Source organism: Staurois parvus, unplaced genomic scaffold (genome assembly GCF_062004578.1).
Source record: "Staurois parvus isolate SC_StPar_1 unplaced genomic scaffold, SC_StPar_1.0 ptg000387l, whole genome shotgun sequence".
Taxonomy (NCBI): domain Eukaryota; kingdom Metazoa; phylum Chordata; class Amphibia; order Anura; family Ranidae; genus Staurois; species Staurois parvus.
In genome coordinates this window covers 6,414,329-6,426,304 of record NW_028318183.1, presented here as the reverse complement: position 1 = coordinate 6,426,304, position 11,976 = coordinate 6,414,329, and the positions used below count along the sequence as shown (strand labels likewise).

At 41.4% G+C, this 11,976-nt stretch overlaps 1 protein-coding gene across 1 annotated transcript in view; it reads right to left on the bottom strand.

Moving 5' to 3' along the window:
- Positions 1 to 497: 497 nt before the first annotated feature.
- Positions 498 to 11,976, bottom strand: part of WASF3 (WASP family member 3) — a 91,099-nt gene continuing 79,620 nt past the window's right edge. Inside the window, exon 10 of the mRNA XM_089685823.1 lies at positions 498 to 8,178. Within this exon, the coding sequence (XP_089541949.1) occupies positions 8,021 to 8,178 (158 nt within the window). The 3' untranslated portion in view covers positions 498 to 8,020. The remainder of the gene's footprint in view (positions 8,179 to 11,976) is intronic.

Sequence of the window (11,976 nt, the reverse complement as noted above, 5' to 3'; positions counted from 1 at the left end):
GTTGATCTATTTTCACCAAGCTGCTTGTCTCTGGTGTCTTTTGACAGCTCTTTGGTCTTGCCCATGGTAGTAGTTGGCGTCTGACTGACTGTGGGGTGGACAGGTGTCTTTAAAGAGCTCAGACAGGTGCTACTAAGTTAGATTAATGAATAGAGTAGAGGTGGACTTTTTAAAGGCACAGTAACAGGTCTTTGAGAGCCAGAATTCTTGCTGTTTCTTAGGTGTTCAAATACATATGTTCAGCAGTGCAAGACAAATAAATTCTTTCAAAATCATACAATGTGATTTCCTGAATTTCTTTTTAAATTCTGTCTCTCAAAGTGGGAATGCACCTACAATGTGAATTTCAGACCTCTCCATGATTTCTAAGTGGGAGAACTTGCAAAATTGCAGGGTGTTCAAATATTTCTGTTCCTCACTGTACAGACATGTCAACTTTATAAAAGGTTTAACACAACAGTAAAACTTAAAAAGTAATCTAAAAAAGACAAAACCTGTTTAACCAAAATTGTTTTTTATTTAAAAGGAATAGACTATCAATACAACAAATTAAATTAGTACAATACTAGTGGTGGTAAAAAGTAGCCCTTCTTGAACGATCTAGTAAAACAAATGGCAGGAATCAGGGGTGAATTTTCTCTGTATGTTGCGGTAAAATGGTATTTTAATTAAGACCTTAGGACATGCTCCATTAAAAACTGAAAACTCTATTTTGGATGTCACACAAAAAAAGAAAACATTAAGCCACAAAAGACATACATTGAAAGGTGGCCACAGAGGGTGGCTGATTGAGCAGGCCCAATCTAACTACTTGAAGGCATCAGCAGTTGCCAAAACATGTACACTTGACACACCAAACAGAAATTGTTTAAATGAATGAAATACGGAGGCAGAGCAATCAATCAATAATCTTAAATAAAAAACCATAAAAAAAAAAAAAGGTTCTCACATAGATCATCTTCAAAAACACCTATAGAGATGAGCTAGGGGCTGTGTAACATGTTTTAGAGCCAGACAGGAATATCCTAGATTTATAGTCAGTTTATATTTGGTATTAATAAGACCCCTGGAGGTGCCCCGATAACGTGCACACCGAGTTGCTCTCCCATGGTTGCTGTAGTAAGAACACCAGAAGTCAAGAATAATGCAGGTATTACTCCTGCTGTTTCTGCTCAGGCAATAGGCACTCATAAGAGGTCCTGCAGGGTAAAGCACGCCAGACAGATTTGCATATTATATAAAATTTTGCCAGACCTGGTAAAGCAGATATGCCAATTTGCTGGTATCAGTGCCAACTTAATGCCATTGTAGAGCCCATTACATTCTGTATCTGAAATCTCCCCAGATACCTTAACTTATAGGATTAAAATTCTGACATACCTAAACAATAAAAACAATTTATAAAAAAATTCAAAACAAGTACGTAGCTTGAAATTTGGTTTGATTTGAAATGTGGTTTTATTTGATTTGAAATGTGGTTTTATTCAAAACAGAGTTTCCAGTTTTGAGATCTCTTTAAATGTAGAAGTGATAGAAATGGACTCCTCCATTTTTTTTTTGTTATTTTATACTCTGCCACTGTGAGAAGTCCAAGTGAGTTTCTCTGCAACACCCTTTTCACTTACCTTAGGATTGTGAGTAAAATCACACATCACTATTACTAACCTTGGTGGCTCAGAATCTTCCACAAAAAATAGAAAAATTAAAATGCTGACAGATCAGCATGTTTCCCCACCAACGTCCACAATCAATGGCTCAGTGTGGAATTTATATGATGCACTTTTTGAATTAAAACAATGTATACTTATAAAGCTTTCCCTTCCTTTACCCATTTGTCTTAGTCCAGTAAGACCAGTGAGTTCATTGGGACAATTTGTGCATACAGGACCACATGAAAGCTGCAGATCAGATCTGAATAGGATGTTGGGACCACTAAAGTTATGTCTAATGCCTGGTACACACATTGTTTTTTTTTTCCGTTCAGCTTGTTGGGTCATCATACTAAGCAATATTGGTGTGGCGATTCAGAACACAATAATCAGCGCTTGCAGCCATGTTTCCCAGCATGGCCCTTCAACCAAAGCAGATTCTAAGAGCAGCTTCTTTTGGAAGGACAGCTGTACACACAGTCCAAATGTCAGTTTGTTCCTGCTGAACCAGCCGATATCTGTACCATGTGTACCCAGCTTAAAGCAATAGTGAAGACATCCATTTAAAACAAAAATGCTGGTTCCCCTGCAGGTTTAAAGGATAAGTTCACCTTTTGGACAAAAATAATAAATGCACATTTTTTTGCAGGGGAAAAAATGTGCTTTTATTATTTTTGCCCAAAAGGAGCCTATAAAGCATTGCACCAGCGATCAGTAGATCGCTGATGCCATGCAGGTCTCCTGCAGACCTGTCAGAATATCTGCCGTGCGGGATATATGGCCAAGCAGATATTCTGACAGGAAGCTTGAATGAACTACCACAGCGCTCCACAGGACCATGGTAGTTAATTGAAAACTACAAGCCCACAGCCACTAAGGCTGCCGGGACTTGCAAGCACTCATTCACAAAGCTCTGTGAATGAGTGACGCGGCCGTGTGGACGAAGCCATGCTGTTTTCAAATCTGACAGATATTACGGGGAGAAGTTTCCCTGTACTACCTGTCAGAGGGGGCGCAGCGGGCGATGCTGCGGATATGGGAACATGTTACGTGTTCCATCCCTGCAAACAGAACCCTCCAGCGCAGCGCTGTCACAGCTCCCCCGGAACTTCCATCTTCTTCCGGTGTTTCTTCCAGGTTTCGTATCTTCAGTGGCTTGAATGGCTGCACATCACTGTGGCACGCAGAGCAAACCGTAAATGCTTTCTGAGCTGCGCATGTGTGGCTCAGATCACATTCTCAGCTGACAGGCAGGGGGGACACTTATGACAAAAGAGACCACTAATTGACTTCACTACCATTTTAAGTTACTGTATAAAAATACATTGAGGCTGGGCTACCAACACTGTAAACTGATTAAAAAATAAACACAACTAATACAAACATGGAAATTCCATGGTAGTGTGTAACCCCACCATGAATGGAAAGGTCCTATCCTTACAGGGAGCTTTGATTGCTGTATTTTAACTGCAGTGTAATTGCTGGCACTGCGGGGAAACAATACACTCCAGCGATACTGGCCTTACAAAACTTTAGTATTCCAGGTCTAGATCTGCCCAGACCAAGCCTCACTCTAGCACGTTTCACCCAAAAAGGGCTTAATCATAGGGTTGAAACATGTCAAGAGTGAAGCTTGGTCTGAATGGATCTTCTGTGATCGAATCCTGGGATAATAAAGCTTTGTGAAAGCTGATTTCATTGCAGTGAAGCCAACTTATTTGTACACCTGAAAGCACAGAAGTGGGAAAATATAGGCTGTGAGCAATGATAAAGACTGAGAAGAGAGTCGTGCGGTTTACAAAGGGAGGTTAGGACCAGGACATCAGTGTGGGGACCAGGCAAGCATTGAATCTATTTTCCCCAAAAGCCCCCATAAACAGATGGCTAATTGGCTTTCAAATGAATTGGGCTTTAAAAAAAGTTACAAAAAACTATACTTTTAGCTGAAAACAGCTAAACACTGGTATTCAGACACTTCACAGGATATAACAGATGATAATATTCAAAAATCTAACACAGTGTCTTACAGTATTCACAGTATTTCAAAAGGTCAAACAACAGAACATCTATCACTTTCAGGCTGTTACCCTGATTTTAGATCCTACGGCAGTACAAAACCCAGCTGGACAATAAAATGTGCAGCAAAGCCAACATTAGAACACTAGTCATCTAAAAAAACATGTTATAAAACAACCCCGCTAAAAAAAAAGATTTCTTTTGGTGGAATCTTAAGCTTGTGTTTAGTGGCACTTATATACAACACAATAGGTGTATAAAATGAAAACACAGTGGGTATAGAAAATATTCACCCCCCTTTAAAATAATCACGTTTTGTTACTTTGCAGCCTGAAAATGAAGACAGGCACAGTTTTTGTTTTATCCAGCTGTATTTACTCACTTATAAAAATCCAAGTAAAAGATGTAACACCAACATGTCAGAAGAAAAAAAAACAGAAGTTGGAAAAAGGATCAGCCCTTTTTGTCAGTATTTTGTTGGACCACCTTTTGCTTTATATGACAGCCTTCAGTCCTTTGGGATATGTCCAGGGGTGGACTGACAACTCATGGGGCCCCCAGGCAATAGGGGATCATGGGGCCCGTGTCCTCACCCACACTCAAAAAAGCCTATGAAAAAGCCAATGAAATGTACCAGGGGCATCTCATGGGGCCCCCTACTTACCCCGGGCCCTCAGGAAGTGCCCGAATGGTCAGTCCGCCCCTGGATATGTCTCTACTAGCTTAGCACATCTAGACTTTGCAATATTCGCCCTCTCTTCTTTGCAGAACTGTTCAAGTTCAGTTACATTTGATGGTAACCGTTTGTAGACTGCAGTTTTCAAGTCATTCCACAGATTTTCAATGGAGTTTAAGTCTGGACTGTGACTAGGCCATGCAAGGACACTCACCTTTTTCTCCTTCAATCACAGTGTGACCATTTTTGCTGTGTGCTTTGGGTCATTGTCATGTTGGGAAGTAAACATTCTTCCCACTGACAACTTTCTGACAGAGGGTAGCAGATTTTCCTCAAGAATCTACTAGCATTTTGCACCAATAATTTTTCCTTCTATCCTGACAAGTACTCCAGCCATTGCTGCACCCCCATAACAGGATATTACCTCCATGCTTTACTGTAGGAATGGTGTTATTTGGATGGTGAGCTGTATTGGATTTCCGCCAGACATATCGTTTACTATTGAGGCCAAATAATTCAATTTTAGTCTCATCTTACCATAACACCTTATTCCATGTGGCCTCAGAATCTTCAAGGTGTGTTTTGGCAAAGCTCAGTGGTGACTGCATGTGGCCTTTCTTGAGGAGTGGCTTTTTTCTTACAACCCTCCCATATAAGCTGGATTTGTGGAGAATTTGTGATATTGTTGTCACATGCACACAATGACCTCTCTTTGTCATACATTCCTGCAACTGCTTCAGAGTTGCTGTAGGCCTTTTGGTAGCCTCTCTGACCTGTTTTCTCCTAGCTCTTTCATCCAGGGTGAAGGGTCTGTGTTATACCAAATACCTTCCACTTCTTATCAATAGACTCCACTGCGCTTCTAGGCATTGATAAAGCCTTTCAAATTTTTTTCTATCCATCTCCTGACTTGTACCTGTCCGGAATAAAGTTGTGGAAATCTTTTTACAGTGCCTTGCCACCCATAGTGGATTGTCTGCTTCAGTTGCACTACTAGGGACTGAAATGCTCCAGGAAAGCTCTTGCTGAGCTATTCAAAATGACCTCAGCTGAAAGTCAAATGGCTTTGTGTGCCATTGCGAAGGTGATTAGCTACACCTGTTGAGTTTACAAGTCATTTTTAGGAGGGTGGGTTATCCTTTTCCAACTCAGTGATTCTGTTTTTGAAATGTTGGTGTTATATCTTTCACTTGGATGTTATAATTTGTACTGAGTAAATACTGCTGCACAAAAAAAACAATGTGCGTCTTCATCTCAGGCTGCAAAGCAACAAAATGTGATTATTTTATAGGGGCAATTCTTTTCTATATCCACTGTATTTTCTCTGCTAATAACAGATTCAGTTTTGTTTTGTCTACAGACTGTGATCACAGCCACGGTCTACATTAAGACAAATGGCCAGAAAATTGTCAAGTACTCCAGGAACTTACTTGTGCTTAAAAGAAATCAATGACGATGTTTGTACAGCTTTTAATGGGCAAGCGCACCTTTAAAATAGAATCCTCATCCCCTCCAACACTAAATTTGTAAATTGAAGCACACAGCTCAGAAGTGGATTATATTAGGCTTAACACTTCCCAGGACCAGTATAGCATTTCCTGCCCCTGGCTCTTCCAGCTGACTGAGCATCTAAACACAGTGCTGAGTCTGTTCATAGAGAATTTGCTGGACCTAGCATGTGCTCTGAGCTACAGCCATGGTTGGCCATCATTCTCTATGGCCTTACCCAGTGATTACTTATGATTTCAATAGCTTCTGGAAGCACCAGGGGAGAAAAACACTGCACTGGCAATGTAAGCTTCACCATGCCCGTAATGATGGTAAATGGATACATTTCAGAATTGCTGAAGTGGATGTAAATATCTGGATGAAGCTATAAAAGGTGCACTTCTCCTTTAAAAGTGTCGGTTACCAAAAAATAATAAATGATCAGCACTTTAAAAGGAGCTTTTCAGGATAGAAATGCAGGAGCTGTTACCGCCAGCTTGTCTTGGAAGATTTATGCTCTTGGGCAAAGTATGTGCTTTTTTGTCGTCAGACATGCTTGTTTACAGGTCCATGAATCACTAAGTAGATAAAGTGTAGGATGATTATCCATCTTCAAAAACAAGTCCAAAATGTCACCTCCAATGTTTCTGATTGGTACCTTGGAGGTTAAATCATGCCCTACGTATCAGAGAAGCTGAGGAAGCTATTTGTATGAGTGGTGAAATGTCTTCAACACTTCTTAACAGGTCCAGATGAAAGTGACTACTAGCTATATACCAAGATCTGGATGAGTTAAAACCTTCACAGACATGGGGTTGTAGAAGAATATGCAGTGCCCACAGCACATAGATTATTCCTTTTTACACTCACATAGTGTACAGAAGGAAAGGAATCTGACTGATTGCTATGGTCAATACAGAACATCACAATAGACCAACTGTGCTAATACTGCAGCTTTACAACCATACTATTTTTCCAGGCAGTGTGCGTCTCTGATGCATGTGTCCAATGGCTGGTCATAAGTGTACAATTTACAGGCATTTCTAGCAAATTACAATCTAAAGTCTACTGACAGTCAGAAACCTGCAGCATTAATGTCATAAGTATAGCTACACCAAGGCCCTATGGTACTGCGTGCCACTAGGAAGTGGCCTGCATAATGCATCTGTGACAAGTCTGCATCCAACGTAAGTCAAGGGTCCTAAAAAGGGCAGGTGCCACAAAAGTATAAAAAGCAAGTGAAGCTTTGGTGAACATGTACTAGAGTGCAAATATACAGGATTCTACTGTGGTTGGGGTGATGAGATGCATGGAGGTCTCTGTTCTGGGAAAAGGAGGGACATTTGCATATATTGCTGCCTCACTGCCTTCCTGAGACCCATGCTATGGACAGGGGGTGAAAAAAAGAAAATGCCATACACAGAACTAATGCAGGCTTACAAATCTGATGCACCATGACCTCACTGTGACCCATGCACGTCTCTTTAGCCCATGTATAATACGCCATCATTTCTCATTAGGTAAAAGCATACTTTAAAATACATATCCTAGAGTGCGCTGTTCATCCGCAAAGATATCTGTAGGTGACCACCCAAGCTTGACCTCAAGACATTCCCGATTCCTCTCAGTCCATGAATACAGGATCATTCCATGAAATGGCTTCTGTCACAATGCATAAACTGTTGTATATCTTCATATACATATTCAGTGGAATACATTTATGGAATATAGCTTACACACATTAAAGGACTATCATTAATGTTATACGCTATTAACTATTCCAAGTACTATCACCTTCATTTCCCTGAGTTTCCATTAAATTCTATACTGTGGGAGTGTTAGTCTGATAAAATTGTGGCTACAAAATCTTGTAATGCCCATTAGAATTGCAATTTAGATCTCAGTGTTTATCTTCTACATTAGCTAAATTATACCTGTCATGCGTTTTACTTAACCTATGGCTGAAGCATGCAAATTACATGCTTGCCAGCACAGGCCATCCTGGGACCTTTTATCATGGAGTTTCCCCCTCTGCATACATGCCACCCTCTCTAGGGAGACACAGAAGGGGCTGAGCAAGTTCCTATCATTACAGAGGACCTGATAACTCGGCTGCTGTGCTACTACTGGCAGATCCTGACAGGTACTCCTAAAGTTTCTTCTCAATGACAACTTTTTTCATATTCTGTTTTCAGTCAGACCAGTCATTCTCATCAAATTCTGAATCCTCTTCAGAATCGCTGTATTCAACAGCAATCCGCCTGGAAAGGATGGTTGCTACATCATTTCCAACTGGCTCCCGCTTGGCTTCCTGTTCACGCTGTTCTTGTACTTTTTTCAGCTGAATTCCTGTACAAATTAATTAAAATGGTGTTATGGCAAAATAACAGATTACCTTCTAATATTATATTTATTCATGTCAACAATATCATTAAGTGTATTTCCATATGAGTGTGTCACTGCATGAACCATCCCTGCACACCCAGTGATAGTTGTTATGTGTATATATAGCTACAACGTTGTTTCTTGGCTTTGTATAGGGCGTGGAAGGGTTAAAACCTCTGAAGTTTTAATTATCTCGCCGACATAGAATACGGAAATGGTATACAATAGTTGCTGCTAAACAATAGGAAATAGATTATTCACACAGCAACAGTAGTAAATGGACCATACCTCACCAATAAAAAATATCCCAGGAATGATACCGTCCTATTTGAAAAGCTAAAACTTGTCCCTGTGTTCATCTGTGTATCATTGGAAGTATGGATCAGTGAATAGTGGCTTTATGCAAAGAAGCAGTAAGTATATGAATACCCCACATGTGTCTGTCATCCTCCATCAACATATTTCTGGAGTAAATCAACTACATTTCAGCTACCAGGGACATTATATAATATTTAAGGGACTAAGAGTCACACAGGTTATGAGTTTTGAATTCCCTTGTACAGTAAATTGTATGGCGTTTTATGCTGCGGTTTGATACACAGGTTTGGGAATATGCCTATTTGAGGCTTACTTTTATGACAAAGGCTAAGTTCACCTTTACTGAAACTGTGCATTGATAACTTTTCTACAGAAGCCTGGAAAACATTACATCCATGATTAGTAGATCACTGGTGCAATGTGGGCTTCGGCAGACATGTTCTCCAGCTTTCAGCCTGTACCTGTCTGCAAGCTGGAAAGCAGTAAAAACCCAACAAAGAATCTAATCCTTCCCCACTCTATTCAAAACTATTTTTTTGCTTGACATACACTTTAAGGGGATCTGACGACAAACTAATAGGTGCCCACAGACAGGATATTCACTCTGCCTGCATAGCTGGATCTGAGAAGAATTGCATGCCTGGATGCACTCTCCAGGATCTCCTCGGGAGCCAATGGATGTTCCCAGCAAGTCACTATTTTGTGCCCCCAACAGAATTTGGTGCCTGATCAATCCCCCCTCCCTCCTGCATAGCAGAAAACATTCATGTGTGCTCCAAGCCACTATGTATTGTATGTTTATACAAAAAACAATTCTTGAGCACAATCAGTTTCAGTGAAAGTAATGGACTGAGGTCTGGTTTCCACTGAACTGCAATAAACACTGGATGTTAACATACATGGTGGTTACTCCAACACCTTCTGCTCAAGACTGGCATCTGCAAAGTCATAAACATCTACCTGTTAGAACTTCATGAACATGAAGAGAAGGCCATGTAGCAGCCTTAAAAACTTGACCAACAGAAACCTGATGGTGCATAGTCCAGGAGCACTGACACTTCTGGTAAAATGGGCCTTGACCAGGAAAAGAGGAATTTAGCCCTGGACACCTTAGGCTTGAGAAATGAGCTGACGAATTCACTTAGAAATGCAGCATGCCTTCATTTTCCTCCTTGTTAGCTGATGTGTGCCGCAGCTGTGACATCGTCTGACTGCAGCCTGGTGGGGAGTTGGATAAACTAGTGCAGGAGATCCAGCCGGATCACCCAAAGTTCCAGAGTGCGGATTGGCAATTTCTGCTCCTCTAACCCTGACCCAGGAGGTTCTCCAGCACCAGCCCTGCCCAACTGGCTGGCATCCATCATCAAGACCTATCAAGAGCTGACCTGGTCTTTGGAGTCTGATGCTTTGGCAGATCCAGGGATTCCTGACCTATGTCCTATAGAAACAGGATATTCAGCTGCAGAGCACTGGAGTGGAAATGGGCAAAGGCGGCTACCATATTTCCCAGAACCTTGCATGCATGCCTGAATCGAGGGATAGTTCAATGACCTCAGGGATTCTACCAGGAATCAAAGAGACTGGCATTCTCCTGCAGAAGAAGTACCTTCACATGTGCCATGTTAAGTACTAAGCTTACATAGTCCAGACCTTATGTCCAAAGCAAGGCTGAATACTGAAGGTTCAGTACCCAGGAAAACCTCCAATATTTATACCATATGCTGGATTGGATGTCAGTTGCTGATGGTTTGCTCCCTGAGAAGCAGGTCGTCCAGGTATCCACAAATTGGGGATACCGTAGGTCCTCAACAACCCCTGAATTAAAGTCAACACCGTGGTAAACACTCTGAAAATGGTAGTGGTGATCCTCCACTGTGAACTTCGAAAACTGTTGGTGAGGCCAGAAAAAGAGGAATTTTGGCTTGTATTTGTATTTCATATCTCTGAGTACAATACAGGACATAGGCTAAGCATTCACAGACTCTGGCTAGACAACAGACTGGGTAGCTCAAGAGAAGAAGGAGCATACTTGTTCCAGATCAACATGTTGTGTTGGAGAGGTCTCAAAAAAAATTGGGTGAATTGAACAGCTTCAAAAAGGAGGCTACCACGAGGCCTAGAACTCTCATGGAAAAAACTCACCAAGGGATGTCTCTCTGACCTCCACTCCCAAGCATGAGCTCTAAGAGAAAGCATGCAGAGCGCTGTGGAAATATACTAAGTCACGGAAGACTTCATAGTAAAGTGTTTAAGGCGGTCAGAGTATTGGCTTTCCTAGCCTCAATGTGTGTCGCACGGTCGCACCAAAGGAAAAGGAAATTGCATCCCTATAAGAAGGAAAAATACTGAAAATTGCAAGTCATACCAACAACAGTCACAAGGTGGCAGCATAATTCAAACTAATTCATTACAAAACAGTGTAGGCTGTATACTCAAATGCAAGTGCATTCCCATATACTGCTGGAGGCAGCAACATTCCCCAAGTCTCAGAGAGGCAACTGACCTTGTGTGCGAAATTTTGAAGGAATTTTAGGTCCAAAATATGATTTATAATCCCGCTGGGCTTTGGCACCATGCACATATTTGATTAGAATTCTTTGAACCTGTCTTGTGGGGGGGAATGGTACAACTACTCCCTGGCACAAGAGATGGTTCAAGGCATTATGCAAATGTGACCGCCTTTGGGCAGATTTTGTTTGATTTCAGAAAAGAAATCAGCTACGGAGTAGAGTTTTGAACTCTATTTTGTACCCCTTTACATCACAGGCATCCCAGACCCGTGGATTCAATTGGTGGTTTCAAAGAGAGGCAAACTGTAATAGATGTTCCCCTATTCATGGGAGTGAGTGTGCCCCTTCATTGGGAAAAGGGCTTTGGGGAAGAGTTGGTGGGCTTAGTGGGCTGAGTCTTACAGCGAAAGGAAAGGCCGAACTTAGGTTTTGAAGATGAAGCCTGGGTAAAGCAATTAGGTGTTCTGAAAAGGCAGAGGCTCCTGAGGAGGTAGGGTTTGAATTTTCTGCTATGGAAATAAGACCTTTTCTCCTGTGTCATCGTTAGCGAATTTCTCAAGGGCCTCATCAAAAAGACCTTTCCTTCAAAGGACAAATGTTTGAGGCATCTTCCAGACTTTCCGATTCTGCGCATGTGAAAGGAGATTAGATCCGTTCTGGAAGTTTGTGTCATTACTTGTTCTAGGGCATCCACACAAAACCACAAGACAAAAAGGTAATTACTGTAGTTGCTCAACGAAGGTGTTGGAACACAAGATTGTGTTGGTTGTTCATTGCCCCAGTCTAATTAGCTGCAGTTTGACAGGCAGAAATCGCAGCCATAGCTGGTTGCAAAACTGGTCTTGCAAGTGTAAAGAGCCTTTGCTAACAACTCAAACTTCCTAACTGCAAAATCTTTGAATGAAGGAACATCTTCGATTGGTACAGTGAGATA